Source organism: Lineus longissimus, chromosome 15 (assembly GCF_910592395.1).
Source record: "Lineus longissimus chromosome 15, tnLinLong1.2, whole genome shotgun sequence".
Taxonomy (NCBI): Eukaryota; Metazoa; Nemertea; class Pilidiophora; order Heteronemertea; family Lineidae; genus Lineus; species Lineus longissimus.
This window is the reverse complement of record NC_088322.1, coordinates 8751119-8775320: the sequence shown is the minus strand read 5'-3', so window position 1 is coordinate 8775320 and position 24202 is coordinate 8751119. Positions and strand designations below refer to the sequence as shown.

General features: G+C 40.4%; 2 protein-coding genes across 2 annotated transcripts; both read left to right on the top strand.

The window, feature by feature from the left end:
- The first annotated feature begins 7408 nt into the window (after nucleotides 1-7408).
- On the top strand, nucleotides 7409-17005 carry LOC135499542 (uncharacterized). The gene is made up of 6 exons (XM_064790357.1): nucleotides 7409-7482; nucleotides 8850-8976; nucleotides 9142-9372; nucleotides 9841-9933; nucleotides 12757-12882; nucleotides 13570-17005. Exons 2-6 carry the CDS (start codon nucleotides 8868-8870, stop codon nucleotides 13710-13712), a joined length of 702 nt encoding a protein of 233 aa, XP_064646427.1. The 5' UTR covers nucleotides 7409-7482; nucleotides 8850-8867; the 3' UTR covers nucleotides 13713-17005.
- A 238-nt stretch (nucleotides 17006-17243) lies between these two features.
- On the top strand, nucleotides 17244-24089 carry LOC135499642 (sialin-like). Its single transcript, XM_064790522.1, has 10 exons — nucleotides 17244-18067; nucleotides 18529-18779; nucleotides 19074-19307; nucleotides 19638-19725; nucleotides 20011-20106; nucleotides 20472-20605; nucleotides 21214-21363; nucleotides 21577-21706; nucleotides 22156-22397; nucleotides 22739-24089. The coding sequence occupies exons 1-10, from the start codon at nucleotides 18043-18045 to the stop codon at nucleotides 22961-22963; spliced, it is 1575 nt and encodes a 524-aa protein (XP_064646592.1). The 5' UTR covers nucleotides 17244-18042; the 3' UTR covers nucleotides 22964-24089.
- The last annotated feature ends 113 nt before the right edge of the window (nucleotides 24090-24202 follow it).

The window sequence follows — 24202 nt, the reverse complement described above, 5'->3', positions numbered from 1 at the left end:
CAACAGATTCACTGAAAAAAAAGTCGGGACGGGCGAAATGAAATGGATTGTAAACATGAACACGCTCGATATTCATACACATGAACGATGACATTTTTGTAAAACGTTTCCACTGCCTGTTGCCAGACAAATTTACTTAAGCCCCACATGGCGGGCCGGACTAATAAATCCCTACCTCCGCCATTTCTGTAATAACATCCGGGACCCACGAGAGAACCTGGTTTCCATTCATTCCAAGGAAATGATAAATTGAAGCTGTATGCATGGCAACTGCCAGTTCGTCTCGATGTCGTTAGAGAGCTCTCAGTAAGTGGCCCAGCGTAGCCGTCATTTTTCCCCGTGCAAAGGTAGTCGGTTGTTGCGAATGCCTAGCCGCTGCCCAGCAACATGGCGGTAATTTCACACCCTCCAGATTCATCATTCGGCTTACTAGAAACTGCAGAGGATTCTATGATAGCTACCACGGCCGCTCTTTTTGATGAAAATGCAACAACGGAGAGGATTCTTTATGAGGACCTCACAGCGTTTAAAATTTCTGTGTATATTCGGCTGGTTGCTACTATCATACTCGTCCCAACTGCGACGGTTGGAAACATTTTATCCTTCGTGGTCATGCAGAGAAAAGCATTACGGGGAACACCGACGAGTTTATACCTATCTTACTTGGCACTAGCCGATCTCGTGACGATATACGTTGTGTGCATTCCGGACACTGTGGCTAAAGTCTATGGAATTTACATAGATAACCTCACAAATGCCATGTGTGCATATTGGACTATACAGCGTCAGTTCCTTATAACACTAACATCATGGATTTTGCTGATATTAGCCGTTGAAAGAGCAATCTCAGTCTTCTTCCCAATTCAAGTAAAGCACATTTTCTCCTTTAGGAATTCTATATTTATAGCACTGGGGGCCACCATTTTCCTTTTCGCAGTGAACCTTCGGATATGCTGGACTCGTAGGTTGGTGCAGTTGCCAGCCGGTACAGCATGTCGCCCAGTCGAACCCTATTTTTACGTCGAGAGTAAGATTTTCCCTTACATTATCCGAAGCTTGTACTGGATCATACCATTTGTAGTTATGGTGATATGCAACACTTGTATTATCGTCAAGATACGAATGATGACTGGCATCCAAAGTGGAAGAAGGAGCAGAAAAATCACCAGTAACACCGTCATTATGATCGTCACAACTGTAACATTCTGTGTCCTGTGTAGTCCACAGACATTGTTCTATCAATTCAACCCAGGCTGGAACTACGCGCCGCCATTGCTGAAAGCAAAATACGAACTTGGGTACGCAATCTGTCAAGTGCTTAGCTACATGAATAACGCCATCAATTTCTTCTTGTATGTCGCATCAGGACCAATGTTTCGAAATGAGTTGGTGCGTGTTTTGAAGTTGAGAACAGCAACTGTTGCGCCTATGGAGGGACGCAGTGTTACGCTGACTGAGGAAGGGAAGGGTGTTCGAACACCTGAAGCAGTGCGTAGTACAGAGATGGGCACGCCTGGTGTCGTCGATGTTGGCTAAACGAAAATTATATGAATCGCACTCTTCGGGATCCGCCAATTTCAGTACGTTTATTACCCTTGCCAGTAAGGGCCTATCAACCCCTACAAAAGGTGTTTCGTGGGGGTCGACTTGAACAATACTTTCACTGATAACCCTTTGATAAGACCGTAGAGCAATGGGAATTTAGGCCAAGGTGCGAACGGGTTTTAAAGTTAATAGACAGTGTATGACTTGGCCTGAATTACGAGGTAATGGCAAAATTACGCTTTGTTGTGCACACAACAGATATACCTTCATATAAGCTTGCGAGTAGCTGATGTAGGTTATTCTCAACAGGACGTTGGTTTGTCGCAACTTTTCCTCATGAAAACCATGCTGAAGAGATACGAGAGTGCGCGCGCATGATATTTACAAATTGTCAGCAGATATAGGTCAAGTTCGACTTTACATGCATTATGTTTGTAAGGGGTGGCTCATCAATGTGAAAACGTTCGTCAATTGTATTAAATCGAATAAACCACTAGATAACCGTGTAGTTCATTATCACCCCAAGGTGAGTTAGAGTGGGAAAACGAAGGGGGCGCCCTCTCTGTTGCCCTCTCATTCGCGGAAAAAAGACGAAATCTACAGTAAACAAATTATGTTCAGCCAATGTCGTGCACGCCTTTATTGCGATTGATCAGAATTCTTGTAACGTATCGTAATATGACATTTAAACATTTACTCTCTATCATTTCAGTTTTGTCTCAGCTTTAAAGGTCATATATCAAGGTTTGAAAACATGCTTGATACTCATGAAATATGTTGAGGGTTAAAAAACAAGATCCCAGACATTAAAAAAATTATAATAATAAAGTCATTATTTAGTTATTTCAATTTTCAATTTGAAACTATTTGAATTTCCCACCACACACAACTTTAGATTAGTTCCACATGTGGCCGCTAGGGATTTTTTGATGACGTAGGTCAGGTCAGTCAGAACAAAGCAAGATGGCTTCCGCATACAGTTCAGAGAGTGAGAGCAGTGAATTTGAAGATGTTTTGGTCGATACAGAAGGATATTTAAACGTTGAGCCGTACATGTTCGAGCCATTAATATCACTAGATCATAATGAGAGTGATCATTCGGACGAAAGTGATTAGAATTTGTGGTTAATCAATTTGCATGGCAGACCTGCCGATATAGCAAAGAAGACATTGATAGACGGTTGCAGATGCATAACATGTATGATTTTTGAACAGACTAATGTTGCACAATATTGTTTCGCCTCGTCAGTGTTGTATCGCCAGTTATGTCATGACGCTGAACTACTATTGAAAAGTGACGGTATTATGCACAATCATCTTGACGTGACGATATAATGCCGTGCAACGTTAGATAGGCCTAGATGTCAGATGACAATAATCTGTCATTGACAGTGGCTGTCACTGACACTGACCTGTGTCGCTGTCACCTTGCTATGGCTGGAACACAAGAAGACACTATGCGGTATCACAGGCCCCAATGGGGCCTACACATTATGTATAACAACCGACCTCAGCAGCCTCGGGCATTAAATGCAATTGACATGGTTGGAACAGCTGTTTTTAACAAGTGGCATTTAATATATTTAGTTGGATGCAGATATCCGGCTTCATGTGATAATCCGTATCGATAAAGTGATCACTGCAAAGTTTGGCCGAAGGCCCAGGCTTCCAACACTCCAAACGTTTGCACTTCCGAATCCACAGCTTCCTCCTCTCTCGTTCAACTGGCTTTGGAAATTCATGAAAATGGGTCCCATCCGTCATTCGATTGTTCTTTGTGCTAGCCTTGACACAATTCGGAGCCACACAATACACCATAGTGAATGAAACACATTACTTCCAGGTGTGCATAATTAATTAAGGCCCTCCTGCTTTTATGATTGCATGACATGTACAGATGACCTGATCTACATCACAACTTTTGCTGAACCCGCCGCCTGGCTCTAACAAGCCAGTTGCTAGCCTGATCAGGTAATCAAGTTGTCAAACACATAATTGGCTATATCTTCAAAATGGATGGAGCTAATTGCATTTGGTTTTCTGTATTGTATAAAGTGTTAGGTACACTTTTGAAATCGTCTTACAGCAGAAAATGGCAAAAAACCTTGATATATGACCTTTAAAGGGGATTTCGCACGACCAACTATTTAGCCTACTCTCTACATTTTCTCATTTCCTGTTAAAAGTCGGCTTTCACGGCTGTAGCTACATGGACTCGGCCTGCTGAACATGTGGCCAATGGTTTGATCCATTTGGAAACACGCGTATGACTTGATAATGAAGTAATTGCTAGGGATGGCTAGGCAGATGCATGTTACGTTTGACGATATAGTATCGCCACTTCTACTTTTATTTTGCCATTTACATGTATACGTAAGCGTAATCTGCTGGTGAAAAGCCTCTGTCAGACAATAGCTTTAGAGCTGTAATGTGTCGTGTTCTTCCTCTTGAGAACCATCAAAGGCTACCGACATCCTTCAAAAATATAACGGGTGGTAAAAAACTATCCTCATATCGGAATTTTTCAGTAAATTTTCAAAATGAAAAACAACAAACTTTTGGATGTATGAAATATATTTGCACGCAACTGTTTACATGTAGTTCCCAAAGGCATCGCCGCAGAATGTGTACTTCTGCTTAGCGGGCAGGATCAATTCCCAGTAGGAAGTTTTCGTTAATCCCCCGAAACGTCAACGTGAACGCCTATCCTATTGTTTGACATCGTTATCATGAGGTCGAACAATGAGATAGGCGTTCACGTTAGCGTTTCGGGGATTGCGAAAACTCCCTAAACGGCTATCACAAGGGTTGATAACATCGACCTCTATGAAAGATGATTCGTGGGGTCGATAGGCATAAGCCAACAAGGACGAATAAACGTATTGTTCATTATTAGCACAGTTTTGTCTTCTTGTTTTTCTTTCGCCACAACAGACATGACAAAGAAGGGCGTTGATCGACTGAAAGTTGGTATTGGTGTCCTTAAGCCCGTAGCACACTAGCCTCCAACTTCGGCGTTCACAGGCGTTTTTTGCCGCAAGAGTCCTGAACGCCTGAAAAATCCCTAGTCTGCTTCGAACGGCGTCGGCGAACGCGTCTTGACGCCACTAGCCGCAACTAAACGCCAAATATCTAACATGTTTGATTTTTAACGCGTGTCGCCGCGTTTGAACGCAAGAAGAAACCAGGTGTGCTACGGATGGCCGCCTGAATTGGCGTCGGCGGCGAGGCTATGGCCAATCAGTATGCGTCTTGATGTCACATTATTTCAAAATGGCAGCCTAAAGTGGCGGAAAATACGCTACTGGACGCCGATTCTGGGCAGGTGTGTTCTGACCCGGATCTACTTGCCGCCAACTTCGGCGTCGAGAGGCGTCAGCTGAACGCTTCTTGTCGCCAAAGTTGGCGGCTTGTGTGCTGCGGGCTTTAGATCGCAGTCCATCGTTATCGAGAACTAATCTTTAATGAATTCGAAGGAGATCATAGCTCCAGGAGACCATATGATAGACTTTTGGGCAATATTCAAAGCGGTAATTTTACAAAACGTGGTCAACACCAAGTGTTGTGCATGTCTAGGTCTGAGTTGAGGCGGTGAGAAGCATAGTCTACTAAGTGGCAATACTGACTATGCCAGTTAGGACATTTCATCCATTTATACTCCTGTCTTGTGTTGCCCCATGTGAGCACAATCTCCCTAGGACATTAACCGTTTCACTATATAATCTAAGATTTGAAAAGAATTTTGGAAAAACGCCAAACACGCTAACAAAAACACTTCCTGGTCTAATAATAACTTGTCTCGTTTCTTTATATAGGTCTTACCAGACACTTCGATAAATAAACCTGCACTATGATCATAATACTTGCTGTTGGCATACTGCATGCCAACCGGGTTTTTTTCTCTTTCGTTTCGTTTATTTTCCCTTGCTGATTTATCCCAAATCAACAAAATGAAAGTTTTGGGCTGGTCGATATCATCAGGTACAACATTCTACTGCGATGCGTTTTTGGACAAGACAGTTCCTCAACAAATGTGTCTTTTATAACAATTTTTGATATGACCGAAAAACAGTTTTTGAAGTATTTAGGACATCATGTTTGACCTTTTTCATAACTTGTCCTCGATGAATGTATGCGGATCGCGATAGGTTGTGCCTATCAGTACGCATAGCCGAGCCTTGTGACAAATAACAGTTTTGTCATGTGAAACGACTAACTGCGAATGATATTTTTACCTTATTGATGGGGCATTGACGTTCTTGTTAAGACCGGCCATTAACAATTAGGCCGGTGTAATGTTTTTGAGTGTTTCTATTTTTGAGTGTTTCCCCTCATTGTTTGGGAACGCTAAAAGATAGATTGACAAGTTTTTCTGTGTTTCCCCCTATTGAAAAGTCATGGTCTCTCTAGCTGCCTATTGTTTGGAAACACTGACACATGGGAAACAACCACAGATGTTACACCGGGTCTATTTGCCAAGCCGCTCGCCGAACAGGCATCTTTTTTTGTCCTGTTTGGAGAGCCGCTTGCCAAACAGCACTAAAAAGCCACCCAGTTCGGCCAGCCGGGCTTGCCAAACTGGTGAAAAATCTACCCTGTTTGGCGAGCTGGAGAGTTTACTTTAATATTAATGAGTTCGGCTCTCCATTCAGGACAAGAAAAAGTCGCTGTTTGGTAAGCCGGGCTGGCCAAGTAGTCACTTCCTAACAAATAATTGCCCCATAGACCTAATTAGGTCGTCTCCCTGGGCCCTAAGGAATATCTGGGGAACACATGATTCTTTTATGCGCTTTAATCGTTTTGCTATTTATATTAGCGGTCATGGTCTCCATAACCACATACCATAATTTGTCAAAATGCGATATAGCGAAACACTTTTTCAAGGGGATGTTTTCTTCTTCTGCACAGGCCCTGACCCTTATCCTTCACCTCAATGAAACTTGATATAAATTAGGCTCTATCTATAACCAAGGCCAAAAATCATCCCTGTAATTTTCCATGGATGATACCTCAATACAAATTATAGATTTGGTCCTTTGTCGTAATTGGGAAACATAGAACCCGGGATCATGGGAATCTCGGAACAAGGAAATCCGCGGAACATAAGACCCACGCAAAATAAAACCCTGAGATGGTGGGATGACTCCGACTTCATGAAGAACACACATGAGCAGTGGACCAGTCATTTATTTAGTTTTATGGTATTCTCAAAGTAAGAGATGTCTGCAAGAACGAAGGCCGCCACGCGATAGAACAGCTTCTTGATCATTGCCGAGGTTAGATATCGATCAGACATCTGGATGGAAGCCAAAATAAAGAACTCAGCTCCTTTAGTGATGCCTATTACGATGTCTTGGAAAGACCAGAGAGTCGTTCAAGGAAAGATTCTCTCGAATACCATGCATGAAAACTTTCTCGAATAAATTTGTATTTCTCAGTCGCGTTTTCTGACTTAATATACCATGTGTACGGGAATTTTTTCTTCTTTCAAGTTCATTCCATGAACGTTTTCCCTTTATCGTCGAAAAAACGGAACTTTAAAAACTGCAGAAGTGAAATAGTTCATCTTGTTTTATTGTGCTCGACATATTCCGTGCTTTTCAAGTACTAGGTAATGATAAATATAACCTCTGATATGAATATGAATCTATTACTTTCCCAACTTTTCATGAAATTTTCATTTCCTATTTTGTGTGTGAATTACTTTTCATAAACAAGACCCAGAAAAAGTTTACGGTCACAATCTAGGAAAATATGTTACTGCTCATTGAAATGGAACTGTATAAGGTAAGTGATATAAATCGAGTTCACCGTGGCTATTTATGTCAGCTATTGACCCGCTAAGACCCAATTGATATTTGGTCTTGAGTGGAGCGTCACGGAAAGTGCCGAATTCGGCGGAGTTGCTAAAACGTGGATGTTTTCTTGCGGTCTTTGGTAGGTAAAACAACATAAAAGACTGCCAATTTAAATATGTTTTGATAACTCAGATATTAAAGTGACATTTTGGAGAAAACCGATTTGATTAGCTGGTGTTACTATGGATTTATGCCCTGGGTGAGGTCTTTCTGCCCTGTAAATATTAGATTCGAGTGAGATAGTTGGAAAAAGTTATGGCAGTTGATGTCTAAAGGAAAATGGCTTAAAATCTATTAGTGGTGCGTAGCCTAATAGCAAAAGTGGTCAAAACCTGTATGCTCATGAAAAACAGCTTCTAGAGGGCAGATACAGCCTTGGTCAGTCCTGATGAAGGTGTGTTTTTCATGCTCTGGGGATCTTCTCAGTCATGTTGAGATTCCATTCGCTGATGTTGCCATGTTTTCCATACTTGGGGGTCATCTCAGATATGGGGGAACTGGGTAAGGCTAGTTCTGGCTATTTCTGGCCTGGCGTCAAATTTCGCTATACTCCCCTAAATCCCCAAATACTTGCCTATTTGACCCTGGTGTGTATCAAAATGCATTTTGATCAATAGATAGAGACCACTTCCTTGTGGTAAGAGCAATTTTAAAACCAATGAATGAGGTTTTTGTGATAATTTTGTGTCGAAGTTTTCGATGATGGAGCACAAGAGTGAAGGGGGTAGAGGTAGGGAAAATGTGGAAAACAAGGACTTTTCCCACTGGTTCATACACTTTATTATCTTGATATTTTGTTCAGAAATACTTGAAAACCCGTTTCCTTGGGTGTCTATTGGCAAAATAGGCCATTATTTCAGAAAATGAGGCGTTAACTGGAAAATCCTCGAAAAGCGCGTTCTACTAGCAAAAGTGGTCAAAACCTGTATGCTCATGGAAAAACAGCTTCCAGAGGTTAAATACAGCCTGGGTCAGTCCGGAAGGTGTGTTCTTAATGATCTGGGGATCTTCTCAGTCATGTTGGAATACCATTCGTTGATGTTGCCATGTTTTCCATACTTGGGGGTCATCTCAGATATGGGGCAACTGGGTAAGGCTAGTTCTGGCCATTTCTGGCCTGGCGTCAAATTTCACTATACTCCCCTAAATCCCCAAATACTTGCCTATTTGACCCTGGTGTGTATCAAAGTGAATTAAAGTTGTTTATGGCGAACATTCTAATGAACTTTGAGCCTCATAGGTTTCGAATTGAACCATGTTTTTGGCCTTTATTATCATTTCTGGAACCTTGTCTTTGTGGAGTAATAAAAAAGTATGTTCAGTACATCAAGGGTTCCCTCATGAGTTCAGTTAGATGTGTATATCATCATTAATTTTTGGGTAAAAACATCAAAAATTTTTGAGAAATCAACGGACTTGTTTTCAGTCTCAGTTTATCATTTCCAGCTTATTTACGACGGTGACATGTTATGCAGGACTGATCAATATTACGAGGCAGCAATAGAGGCCTGCCGATCGTGCAGTATTCCCTGCAGTCTTAGTAAAATTGTCTGCAAAAGGTTTGGATGTGAAGGTGAGTTATCGAGAAAAAAAATTTTGAATTGATGCTGTTCAGAACCTTGCGTATGACTTCATGTTGCAACAATTGCTTTTGATACCGATTGAAGCGCGGGAAAGGCATTATATTGCTCGTGCGAAAATCGCGTTAACTTTGATTTACGTTTTATCACGTGATTAGATTACAGAGAATACGTATCTACATCGACACCATTCCAAGCAGCCGTATCAAATGACCGGCGTGACAATGCCATTATGTACGAAGGGCGCACTGATCACGAGCCACAATTGACTGCCGTGGATGACTGGCCCGACAGTGACATCGCGTATGAGCACTGCATGTGGTTACCAATAACAGGCGCCGTGTTGCTTTTTATCGTTCTCCTTGTAGCGCTTGTCATGATGAAAAAAGGTTCGTACACATACATGTATATACAACGTTTAGTATTCGTGATTTTAAGCCTCATGGCAGCAACGCATATCCAGCTGATTTTACGAGAATCACAAATCATTGGGATCTTAACTGTAACATATTATGTAATTGTCGAATCCCATTTAATGTTTCTTGCTTTGCATATTCGAAGTCATTTTTGGTTCGTTGAACAGAATTACTTATACATATTGAACATTTCAGTAGATGCCAGTGCGCATAATCCCGGTATTCAACTAAATATCCACCGCAGAAATAGGAAGGGAAGACAAATACAAATTTCGATCGTGTTTCCCTTCTAATGCCTTTCGGTTTGCTAAACATTTTAATGCATCACGGTATAATCACGAACCAATACGCCGGCAGCAAGCACATTCCTTCTTACTCACTCTGTCAGAATGATTGAAGATTTGTCCACTTAAGTAATTCTAAAACGTCTTTTGAATTCAGAAAAGTTCTGGTCTTCGAAGTCGAAAGACACTGAATCATTGCTCACATCGACATCAAACTTATCCAGCGAAGACCCACCAAGTCCTAAAGAAAGTAAGTGATCCTAAATGTATTGTATCTGAGATCTGCTCCTTATTTAGACCTCAAGACCGGTTATTGGCAGGTGCACCTAAAGTAGAAACAAGATCGTGAAAAAACGGCCTTTGTGACAAAGGACGGAAAGATAGAGTTTTACAGATATGTTGGATACAGTAAACATAGTGTAATTGAGATAAAACTATCAAGGTTTCTCCGGCCATGAGCCGATCCTAACAGCCGGACAATGTCCTCTACCCACGCCGCAGGCCTATGATGGAATATCACCTGAATCCATGCGATCACCAAATCATCTAGATATTTACAATCATGACATCGAAATAAAAATATGTGTATTAAGTAATTATGAATGAAGTGAAACCTCTGCATGATCGACATGACTGACTTCCTTTTTTTGAATAAACGAATGGTAAAAAAAACATCAACAAATTATGACGTGCTCCACTGAAGGAAATTAAAATACTTTTGTCCAAATTGGTTTGACCACTGTCTGTGGAATAACTACATGTAGCTATCCGATGCATCTAATTGAATCTGATAAGTTTCAATAGGCATAGTTTTATATTTTCCTGTGCTTTGTTGACTTTTCTATGCAAATAGTCAAATCGATATCTTTGCGGCGTAGAGACGGCGAGTCCGCGGGTAATGTGATACTGATTCGCCGGGGTGGTCCCATGCCTAGGACATATTCCTATATTGAGGCTATACTGACAGCAAAAAGGGGTCGAAAACTTACTTTCAATGCACGCATAATAAATCTGCCATCGAGCCCCACTTCATTGCAACATTAAAGGTCATATATCAAGGTTTTTTGCCATTTTCTGCTGTAAGACGATTTCAAAAGTGTACCTAACACTTTATACAATACAGAAAACCAAATGCAATTAGCTCCATCCATTTTGAAGATATAGCCAATTATGTGTTTGACAACTTGATTACCTGATCAGGCTAGCAACTGGCTTGTTAGAGCCAGGCGGCGGGTTCAGCAAAAGTTGTGATGTAGATCAGGTCATCTGTACATGTCATGCAATCATAAAAGCAGGAGGGCCTTAATTAATTATGCACACCTGGAAGTAATGTGTTTCATTCACTATGGTGTATTGTGTGGCTCCGAATTGTGTCAAGGCTAGCACAAAGAACAATCGAATGACGGATGGGACCCATTTTCATGAATTTCCAAAGCCAGTTGAACGAGAGAGGAGGAAGCTGTGGATTCGGAAGTGCAAACGTTTGGAGTGTTGGAAGCCTGGGCCTTCGGCCAAACTTTGCAGTGATCACTTTATCGATACGGATTATCACATGAAGCCGGATATCTGCATCCAACAGCTGTTCCATCTGTATTCGATTTGACCAACCCCACTTACATGCGACAGCCTCCAAAGGAACGTTCGTTAGCCAAAAAACGTAAACATCAAGAAGTGAGTTGAACACTATTTCATGATTTATACACTGCTGATGCACACAACACTCATACTACCCAAATGGCACATGTCATCCACTGTACAGTGGCTACACAACCATGTCAATTGCATTTAATGCCCGAGGCTGCTGAGGTCGGTTGTTATACATAATGTGTAGGCCCTATTGGGGCCTGTGATACCGCATAGTGTCTTCTTGTGTTCCAGCCATAGCAAGGTGACAGCGAGGTGACAGCGACACAGGTCAGTGTCAGTGACAGCCACTGTCAATGACAGATTATTGTCATCTGACATCTAGGCCTATCTAACGTTGCACGGCATTATATCGTCACGTCAAGATGATTGTGCATAATACCGTCACTTTTCAATAGTAGTTCAGCGTCATGACATAACTGGCGATACAACACAGACGAGGTGAAACAATATTGTGCAACATTAGTCTGTTCAAAAATCATACATGTTATGCATCTGCAACCATCTATCAATGTCTTCTTTGCTATATCGGCAGGTCTCACAGTGCCATGCAAATTGATTAACCACAAATTCTAATTTATCAATATATCAATATCAATGGCTCGAACATGTATGGCTCAACGTTTAAATATCCTTCTGTATCGACCAAAACATCCTCAAATTCACTGCTCTCACTCTCTGAACTGTATGCGGAAGCCATCTTGCTTTGTTCTGACTGACCTGACCTACGTCATCAAAAAATCCCTAGCGGCCACATGTGGAACTAATCTAAAGTTGTGTGTGGTGGGAAATTCAAATAGTTTCAAATTGAAAATTGAAATAACTAAATAATGACTTTATTATTCGAATTTTTTTAATGTCTGGGATCTTGTTTTTTTAACCCTCAACATATTTCATGAGTATCAAGCATGTTTTCAAACCTTGATATATGACCTTTAAAGCGGTTCAATCGGCAGACAGGCAACAAGTGGTATACCCCTTCTCATTTTACACAGAAAACTGGAAAACGTGTTCTAAAATGTCTGACACTTGCAATATAAAATTTCAGGAAGTTTATCCTTACTGAACACCAACTACGAATCATCGACTTTAACAGCAGGAACGAAATAGTCCAAATGCAGTGTTCAAACTGGTGATGTTGCTATGTATTCTTACATTGCCGGCCCTATAGTCTATTCCTGTTCTTCTCAGTTTTCAATCGTGTTGCTTGTAACCTCAGATTTTAGGACGGGGTACACGCAATTGAGAGTAAAACATCAACTTACCACTCGAAAGAAGGAGATACAGGGTAGGGAAAGCCAAGGGGGTGAAACCTCTCTCTCTCTCTACTACTTCATGCAACCATATTACGTTACATGTTTGATCAGTGTGCGGATCACTGCGCAAAATATTTAATAAAACGTCTTCAAATTTTTCTTGAAATTTTCAGGTCGTTGGTTAGTATCGAACAAGAAAACGTACCTTGAAATACTGTCATCAGACAGGTCAGACATTGAAGACAGCAACCAACCAGGAACGAAAGAACCCGGATACAGTGTTCAAACTGGTGATGTTGGTAAGTAATCGTACAATGGCCTAAATGTGAAACTACAGTAGACAGAAACATTGTCAAACTGCATTGATATTGTACATGTAAGATAATCGCCCTCCGAAGGTGTACGGCATACCGATTACCATGATTAATATAAAACTGTATAGACATATTGCTAGATATGTAGAAAGAAAGTAAACACAGTTGCTTTTTTTACTTAGTTTTAAGGCCTCATATATACCATATGCATGACAACAGAAATATTTCTTCCAGTTTTTCTCGTCATGGCATTATTTGGCGAATGATATTATAACCGTTAGAAAAGAATGAGTCAATTCATCCCGATTCCAAGAGGTGTCCTTCTGGTTCCTTTATTTGTTAGTTGTAATCTTAGGACGAGGTACAGACAAATAAGAGTCTTCCATCAACTGACCATTCGAAAGAAGGACAAACAGGCTAGAGAGGGCCACATGGGCCAATGATCCTTTTTTTTCCTACTTAATACTACATTTACTTCGTATTACCCTACATTTCAAAGGATAGAGCGGCACAAAACGCAAAATATGCAGTGAACGTATTTTAATTGTCTAAAACTTTCTTCTTCTGAAGAGTATCCGTAAGCACTGTACATACATCGATTTAAAATGTGCTGTACTTCATGCATGAATCATAAATTAATTTTATGCATAACGTTGTATTTTGGGATTTCAGTCGGAAAAGGGAGCCGAAGTTCAAGTGAGCTACTTTTACCAGACATCAACTGGACCCTAAAAGCAGTGATGAAGGAAGGGACACGGCTAGATAATGATACTGATGATCCCAAAGGATATTATGGCTCAGCGCCCAAATTATAAGTATGATCCTCAACAGAACACCGGCAATAAAGAAAACAAGGGGCTACCATACAAGTGTACGTTGGTCTAAATATCATTTGGTAAAAATACGTAGAAGATAAGCGTGAAATATGTGAATGATACGATCATTTTGGTATCTTTTTTCCATGACTCCTGTAGGTGCACTTGCTATCGCTATACATGAAATTACGAGACTGCTCGAGTGCGTGGTCCGAATCACCAGATCGCACCAATTGATTTTCTCCGGTCTTAGAAAGCCCGATACGGAAGAAAATTTGTTTGGTGACGTGAATGTTGCGATAATTATTTTCAAAATGTTGCCATGTTTTTTTCAAGGGTTGTCAAAAAAGTTGACCTACATTTTTAGGAAATGTTACAATTTATTTTCAAATTTCTTGATACCTATTTTGAAATATTGACATAAGTTTTTGTAATGTTGGCATATTTTTCCAAGGGTTGCAATATATTTCAAAATGTTGCATTGTATTTTCAAGTCTTACATTTATTCCGCTTAGGCGTGCCATAGAAATCAAATTGCGATGAACCTTTGGCCTACTTCAAAAACATTTTAGCTCCACCCAAACGGTCATGGTGAGACGATCAGTACCGACAGTGAGGTATCAATTTCTATTTTAAAACATCTCAAATTAAATAACGAATAAAGTGGTTTTAAATGCTTTTGACTGCCTCCATATTTTGCACGAACCCAAGGGGGTGTGGTTGTCTAACCATAACCGCTGAATTAAAAAACGAGGCGCATAGTGCATTTACACTGTAAACTGCGGTTCATTATAAATCGAGATGTTTTAGAATTCTCAACCCTATCGTTTTGTGTAATTTTAAGTAATCCTTCTCTGATTTCTCATATATGATCCAGTGTTCGCGAAACTCGGCATTCCACCATGGTTTCTGTTTACAAAAATGAGTTATTTTACGAAGAATGAACAATCCGATGAGTAAAGGGCAATATATCATTCATGTCGCAGTGACAGTCTTTGACGAACGTTTTTCCTTGCAAGCCTGCACGGCGTATTTTGTAGATATATACTGTATTTAAATCTATAATCCTAGAACCGATGCATTCACAAATCCTGTCATCGATATTTTCAAGCGTATGAAGACTAAGTGATATTTTCAATTGTTTGGTAGACTTTATAGAAACAACATTTACATGACACTGTTTATAACATGAATGCTTCCATTGTTTGGTAGACTTTTGCAGGGTAATACATGTATATCGTTCATGTCGCAGAGACATTCTTTGACTAATGTATGTACGCTTTATCCAGCAAGCCTGCGCGGCGTATTTGTAGATATATATCATATTTAAATATATTATCCTAGAACCGAAGCATTCACAAATTCTTAATTTGATCAATACTTTTAGACTAGATAAATGTAAAACATGTGTACAACTTATAAAACAAAGCAATGCATAAAACACAAGAACAAAACGTAGCACATCATTACAATACAATTAGTGTCTAAAAGGAGGAACACAAAGGTGACAACCCACCTATAAAAGTGCCTCCTAAAAGAAAAGGCGAAGTTCCGCGAGAGTGACTAGAATTTTGCCGGCGTCTCACTATGGCAGAAGCTGACAAACGTACAGTAATTGTCAGAGTCAACCAAACGCAGCAACGTCACATCTCAGAAAAAGCACCAAGCATGGGTTCGAATCACAGAGGCAATGAACGCACGGGCTAAAATAGTACCATGATCAAACCGATATCTTTGATAAAGTTCAAGATCATTGTAAGTATCCAATGGATGCACTCTGTCTCCCGAAATACACGTTCCCGCCTCATAGCGCGCCGCCAATGTCCATTTGCGCAAGCAGCATTAACGCAGCCATCTCGAAGTAGCTTCCTTTACGAAATGATTAGAATTCATGTTCTAAAAGCCAACACACTTAGACTTAGGACACCCCGATAGTTGTCTTACATTTAAGGGTGGATTTGAATACGATACTTTAGGTTAGCAGCTTGGAGAATTCCACTTAGGTATAGTACTTAACTTAGGTGCCTACTTAGGCACCATACTTTGACTTTAAGTAGCTTAATTGATACGGGCCCCAGTATTTATCAAGCAGCTTAAGTTAGGTATGCCTAAGCTCTGAGTACCATGCTGAGCTAAGTACCATACTTAAGTTGGAATTCATAAATTGACTTAAGTACCTACATAGCTAAGTAGTATACTCAGGTAAGGTATCGTACTTAACTCAGGTACCTACTTAGGCACCATACTTTGACTTAAGTAGCGTGATAAATACGGGCCTTTGGGCATACCTGAAATGACATCAAGTGGGGTCGATTCAGATCCATTGATAACAACCCTTTGAGACCTATCAGTAAGATAGGCTGAGAGCCAGTTTAACAAACGACCACAAATACCAAAATACTTAATTTTGTGTTGCAATAGAGAATGAGGGACATATTTTCAAGTGTATAAAGACCACGTGATATTTTCAATTGTTTGGTAGACATTATGGAAACAAAATTTACATGACACTGTTTATAACATCAATGTTGTCCATTGTTTGGTAGACTTTATGGAAACAACATTTACATTACACTGTTTATAACATCAATGTTGTCCATTGTTTGGTAGACTTTATGGAAACAACATTTACATTACACTGTTTATAACATCAATGTTGTCCATTGTTTGGTAGACTTTATGGAAACAACATTTACATGACACTGTTTATAATATCCATGTTTTCCATTGTTAGTGGACTTTATGCAAACAATACTGACACCTTTTGAAATGATTGTAAATATTTCCTGAAATAATATCAGTTAATTTTTTCGAGCTTTTTAGTGTATTTTCTAATAATTCCTATTTCATGATCAGATCTACGTTGGTCAGTTCCTGTTGGCCTGTATTCGCCAGGGCCGACTTCGATTGGAACCGCGCTGATATCAATATTCTCTTCGATTCCAAGCCCGGGTAAACATGCGCAGTACTTGAGATAAGACGCCATCAGGTCCATAAGAAAACTAAATCCACCACACTATACCCTCCATACCTTCAGGTGACGAATCCATCTCGACTTAGCTGAAAAAGGCAATGAAGAATCATTAAGATTCACACTCACTGCCGATTCTATAAAGAACGTCAGTGACCTGGTTAAATCACTATTATAATTGACGAGCTGCACTGAGCGTTGAACACCTTAATAAGCCTGGTTTTACCTCTACTGTCATCCATTATCAACTGACATGATGTAGTTTTACACAAGGGAGGTTAATAGGTATGTTTGAGTACTTTGAATAAAGTCATTGCGACAATATCATTTTGTAGTCCAGTTTTCATGATCACATAATGTACAGTATTTGGTAGTTGCAGTAGTTGTTTGTTGTTGTTATTAGAAGTATAAGTAAGTAGGGGATTCCAGTAAGGCCGCATCATAGTTTACTGTTAGCAACAACAACAACACTGGAGACATTTTACACAGAAAACAGTGGAATGTTCCCAATGGGAGACAAGATTTACGCACACACCGGTAACTTAAACCATTCTGGCGCTAATCGCTGGCTGATATCGAGTCATCACCAGTCTGCACCATCTTGGTTTTCCGAGAATTGGTTTAGCATTGTGGACGCCTGTACATCATGCACATGGTTAGTTCCGTTTTCAAGAAGTATTACACTCATGAAAAAAGTGTTACTCACAAACCAGCACCCCATTTACACCAAACCCACAACATACCAACACCCACACAATCCGATTTTTATACCTCGAACAGCCCGCGCCACGGTATATGCTAGTTATTAAAATGTTTCATGGCTTAATGGAAGAATGGCTTTTGAGATTTTTGAAAATATGAGATTTTGAGATTTTTGAAAAGATGGTTGAGCCGCTCGCCGAACATAGAGCTCGCCATCTAACGGTACGTTAGATCATCGGGTGAAGTGGTGTTGATGTTATCGGTTCATCAATCAATAGTTTGATTGCAATTGTAGTGATATATCTATCCAAAATCACTGCTGGTCATTTGTAGGCCAATCAATGTGCAATAGGTCTGTCAATCAACAAGATGATAAGAGTCACTTTCGATACCTATTAAGTGACTGTACACTGGACTGTATGCTATTGTTTAAGAATGTATTATCAATGTATTTTCGATGTAGTGAGGAATTGGAACAAGGACACAGAAATTAGAAACTTTTAGATTTGCAATATATTTCTTGTGCTTTTACCATCGATTTGTCTGATCGACGATACCAATGTAAATGTACCTTCATTCATAAGACGCTGATGTATTAGGTTTTCTGGAGCAGCGGTCCTAATTTAACCTTTTTTGTAACAACACGGCGAGGGAAGGATGACGTGTCAAGGTGGAAAACCAAGTAAGCATTTTTTTAGTGTTGCCTGCGTTTGTATTAATGCACCTAGTAGTTTATGATAGTGTAGTCAAATTACAACCTACTCACAACAGGTTCCCTTAATACTGAGCGATTTGGCTTAGATATTTGTATTCGCTACCTTTAGTTTGGGTTCATAGAACGTACTTCGAACTTGACGTGTCTAAAGCGAAAAAATCCCTAGATTCTGGTTAGGACTTTGTCCTTGAATAACCTTTTTTGTTATAATGTCTTTGCTATGGTCATCACAGCCCGACCCATTCTTGCTGGACCAGGATGCCGAATACGGGGATCGTTATACTCTACCTAATTTCAGTTACGTTACCTTATTGATACTCCCATTACACACATAAAACGCTTAAACAGGCACTTTTGTTCAGTTTTCGATGACAAACTTCACCTTTACAACACTCCTTTCAAAACTAAAGCGCACTACATTCGTTTAGGATACTGCAACTGGCGCTATGGAATCGCTTACATCGGTTTCCTTGGAAATACACTGATGTATGGGATGCGATTAAACCTGAGCCTCGCAATCGTTTGTATGGTCAAAAGAGCAGCCAATCAGAATTCGACTACAGCAACCAATGAAACCTTTCCATTTTTGAATGACACAATTGACGTAAATGGAACTACCACAACGGGTCTCGATGGCGCATGCGTTAACCAGGCGGGGAATGACACTCGGTTTGAAGTTGTAAGTTTTCGCGAAGATTTTTAATAAGTAATACCTGAATTTTTTATAGACGAGTGTGGCATATAAACATGTATGAAGATTGCGTTTTCACGAAAGTTTTATGAATCCGTTAGGCTTTATCTATCTCATTTTAAAATGATGGAAATTTCATGTCCTAACCGAACCCATGCTCTTTTTTATATGATACTCATTTCAATCTTGAAGAAAAATTGGCAACAAGGCCGATATAGAAGATAAGTCTTTACAGTCCCTCACAGATATGCAGATTTAGCTCCTGCACTTGAAATATTTCAGGAAGGTACATTCGAGTGGTCACGCTCTCTCCAAGGCGCCATCCTCAGTGCCTACTTCTACGGCTACATCGTTACTCAGATTCCTGGCGGGTGGCTGGCTAACCGAATCGGGCCAAGGCTGGTGCTTGCTGTGGGTCTCGGACTCTCAGGCCTGTGCACCTTACTGACCCCATTGGCGGCTAGGACGAATGTCTATTTCGTGTTGGTGTTGAGAGTCATTTGTGGCTTAGGATCGGTTCGTAAACAAAGTTATTCAATGTTATTTTATTTTCATCAACGGATCACATTATGTGGCGGTACACCATTTGTTGGTCCATTGGCGCATGAACGGGGTTGGACATATCATGGAGTTAAAGGAAAGGACGTTTCTCTCCCTAATTCGTGAGAGAGAAAAAATTAAGTGCGGTAGGCTGTAATAATCGGTGCTATCAAGTCGTCTACACAATGACCGTTGTGACAACATGCAGGGGGGGGGGCTTAAGTTGAACACTACAAAGATTTTGCTTTGGCACAATGTTATCAATTATACTTGACGAAATGCTTTTGAATCAATATTTTATTTTAGGGCGTCAACTTCCCCGCATACCATACGCTATGGTCAAGATGGGCGCCCGTATACGAGAGAACCAAATTGGTGTCTGTTTGTTATTCAGGTACTGGAGAAAAGCTATTTAGGTTGACACTGTCATCCTTGATCTTCCTGTAGGAGCCACAAAATTTGGACGGCCTTGTTGAACTACCTCCAAGAATTAACTGAAACATATTGTCTGAAGTCTTAAACCCACTGTACCAGTTGACCGCTTTGGTTTTGCATCTTCCACGGGCGAGTGTAGTAAAGTTAGAGTAGCAACTGCCTAATACATTTACGTTTAATTTAATCCAATTCCAGTGAGAAAGCGCGCTCAGAAAAGGCCTTTATATAGTCGGTTTTGTTTCAGGCTCAATAACCGGAAACATCGTCACTTACTTCATATCCGGTTATCTTTGCGTGTATGGTTTCGACGGAGGTTGGCCATCTATATTTTACATCATAGGTAGGAAGGAGTACCTGGTTTACGAATCAATAATTGTTCATCAAATCCAGATTGAATTGAAAAAAAAAGTTTTAAAGAAAACTTTGCCCCGTCATTCGATTCGATTCGACCAACGGACAATTATTCTTGCATAGCATTATTTTCAAATGGTTTGCGTTATCCTTTGGTATATGGTTAATGTATGGTTATATGTTATGACGTATATGGTTATTCTTACAGTGTAGGCGTTATTCTTACATAGCGGGTGTCCCTATAAAGGACAGCTTTGTCAGTCACAAGAATCCCCTAGAGAGACGTTCTACTGAATCTTACTCAATGTCGTTTAGTACATATGCAAATCTGCCTCCATCTTTTATCCTCTCCAGGTATCTTCCAAATTGTCTGGCTGGTGCTATTTCTGATCTTGGTCTACGATTCGCCCACCACCCACCCATTCATAGAACAAGAGGAGCGAGACTATATCATTAAGGAAATTGGCTCTGTAGCAGAACATGAGAAGGTACTTTATGATAGTTTTTTTTATTTTCAAAAGTAAAGGTCCACCTTTTTTTTAGGTTGCGGTACGAAAACAATTTCTTCCAAGTTTGTTGAATCTAATTTTGGGACACAACACAATGTCTATGTTAGAGATTTGCAAATTGGAACCTTTTGATGATTTCGGAAGGTCTGTACCTGGGTCGATTTTTTTTTAAAAAGAAGCCCGGCGCACTTGCGAAGATACACGAAAAACAATAAAGTAAATACTTCATCGAAATTCATCCAGGAACAAGTGATACAGGGCGGTAAATGTCAAAAACATTGCACTTAATAAGCTTTTTAGTGTATTCAGCACTCTCCACAAGTAGGAGGCTTTCCTGACTTTTTAACGGTTTCTTTAACTTTTCCTGATTTATCCGACAAAGGTCCGACATTTCCGAGTTTACCTGAAAGGTCGGATTTCTAGAAAACCTGTGAAAAATATTAGGGCTTCCCTACATAAGGCATAAAAGATCAAAGGCCTAGGATTCACGCTAAGGATCACCCTGAGTGTTTGGCTCTCACCTCATCAAGCCCATTCAACATAGGTCTTTGATCTTTACTGTGAACAGTAGGATCTCTCTTCTTCAGAATCAAAATATTCCTTGGCTGACGTTTTTCAAGTCGCCTCCGCTAATGGCCATCCTGGTCGCTCATATCTGCAACAACTACTGCCAGTACACCATCATCATCTGCCTCCCGACTTACATGAGGGATGTCCTCAAGTTTGATATGAAACAGGTAAATATTAGTGAGCTCAGAAAAAAAACACGTCTATATGAACGTGTAAAAGAATACAAGTCATACGGTATTGACCAGGCGGTGTCGCATACTATTACTGCAAGTATGACATCATTATCTGACTTCAAACCTGATCCATGATATCAAGAGCACAATAAAAAGTGTGTCATGTTTCCTTTGATGAGCAAGTCATGTTTTTATCTTGGTTTTCAGAATGGTCTATATTCCTCGCTACCATACGTGATCATGTTCGTCAGTACAATCATCTTCGGTTGGGTCGCCGACAACCTGAGAGAGCGGGGCTTCAGGACAGTCATTGTGAGGAAGGTTTATCAATCCCTGGGTTAGTTTTCCTGCTTTTATTGTTATTTCATGCTAAGCAAATTTAACTTAAGTTAACTTCATTCGGACACCAATCAACCATGGTACCACATGACAGCTAGGTATATCAGGTATTTGATGTATACGTAAATCGCAATCAGGATCCATGAACGAGTGCAAAAAAGTAGTGTGGTTTAGTTCTTGAAGGTTAAGAACTTTTGGCACAAGCAGATCTCATAATTATTATTATGACATCAAGGAAGGAAATACAGAAAACCAAGTTCGAATGGTAGTTGGATTCTCAATTTCTAAACTTATTTCAGGCTATTTGAGTACGCTAGTAACAAAGAGAAAATCAGGTCAAATACTTCGAAATGAAATTAACTTCGACCACATTGTCAAAATGATGCAGGTTGATAAAGGCTAAAAGATGCAAATCTACAATTAAAATGTCTTTTTTCCCGCATCTAGGTTCGATCTTGCCCGGTGCTTTCCTCGTCGCCGCCAGCTTCGTGAGCTGTGAGACCCGTATGACAGCTGTAGGCCTCCTGGTGGCTTCAGTAGGATTTTCATCTTTCAACCGCTCAGGTTATGTAGTCAACCACCTGGATATAGCACCACGCTTTGCTGGCATTCTGATGGGTCTGACCAATACTTTTGCCACGGTTCCTGGCATGATTGCTCCTGTCATCGTTGGACAATTAACAACTAATGTAAGTCTTTATTTGCCAGTGACACTGCAAATTTGAAGTTGGTACTGTATCCTTCCCTGATTTGACATTTTTGTCATGGACCAGCAGGAAGCTGCTTGGATTCGTCCCTTTGGATTATTTGCAAAGAGATGGGCGTTGTCGTAAGTCTGCGCGTCCTCCAAAGCGTGTGTGGCCTTGGCCAGCCCCGTTTCTCAGTCATTCAAACATTTGTGCTGCGACAAGCCACTGTGTACCTACGAAGTATGACCAGAGTGGTGTTTGTGCAAGTATTCGTTTGTGTCAACACCATCAAATGCAAGAGTAAAGCAATCATGAAGCAGTTGTAACAATTTATCTTCCAGGGGACTCGAGAGGAATGGCAAATCGTGTTCTATATCTGCGGCGCCGTCTACCTACTCGGCACAATCGTCTTTCTTATCTTCGCTGCCGGGGAGGAGCAGCCTTGGGCAAAAGAAGATCGACCTAGACAGGACAGGGAAATCAAATACAAGAGACAAATAAAATACAAAGCGCATGGGATCTACGATATTGATATTAATGATTCAGGCAGTGAAGCCGAACTTTAGTTTCGGGAGAAAATCGTATGAACAAGGGTTAGGTCTTGGGGCTTCTTTCTTGTCTTTCAGTTGAACGACATAAGGTGCGGTAATTGGGTGAAATGCAAACTTTGCGTTAGTCTGGACGACTTACATATGAAGAGGGTTAAGGAAAGGAGTGGTTCCGATTTACGCGTAAGTGTGCGGAGGCCTTCATGGGGTTTCTTGATTGTCTTTCGGTTGAACGACAGAAGTTTGGGCGTCCGGGTTGAAATGCAAACTCGGTAATCTTCAAAATAAGAGTTTGACTGGACGAAGATTTAGTTTTTTCCAGTTAATTGTCGACCGAGTAACACTGACAATATGAATAAGCCAAGCGGGTTCGCACTGTGAATATACAAAGACACGTCGACCAAATATACAGCTAGCAAATAGACAATCTTATTCGTAAATAAACTACCGTGCTCTTTCATATGACATCTGCTTTCGTCAGTGTATCCGTCAAGACGATTTCTCGCAGGCCCGCGGTGCTCGAAGGTCAAACTGAATCGAAAATGGCGCCAGCCACTATATATTGACTATTAAGAGACAAGACCACTAATGAATATTCATAGGTTGGAGGGTCGAGGCCTATCAATTAGACGAGTGCATGTTTTTAACTCTCAAGTACATATTTGGAGAGGTATTGAAAAAATATTTGCTGTGGCAAGTCTACAGATATGAAGAAATTATTTGATGAAAAAATTAATTTCGAATTTTGCTAATTGGGTAATAGGGGGCGTGTTTTGAGTTTTTTCTGCCAGTTGGCAGAAAAGAGTGGAAATATCAAAGTCTGTCTAATTTGTCGATTATCAAAAAATTTCCGGGGTCAACTACCAGTTTATTTTTCACCATTTACTTGCCCGACTGTCCGGAATAACATAATCTAAATTTCAGATTCACAACCGCACGCAGTATTTGATGCGTCGCGGTCAAACATTGACAATGTAACTGCTAAAAGGCTTAAAAAATCAATTGTGGTCTTGTCTCGTTAATCATACTAGTGTTGTGTCGCCAGCTAATGAAATGTTCACTTTAGGTGGTCTTAACCACACAGTAGCTACATACATTTGATGTAATGAAATCGATAAATAAACAAAATATTCTCACGGGACAACGACGAAAAGTGAGTACTTGTCATTTAAAGGGATCTTGAAATGGTTTGGCTCCGTCAGTATAATGAAACTCATGGTTTCTGTTTTCGAATGCCGAAATGTTAATGTGTGTCAT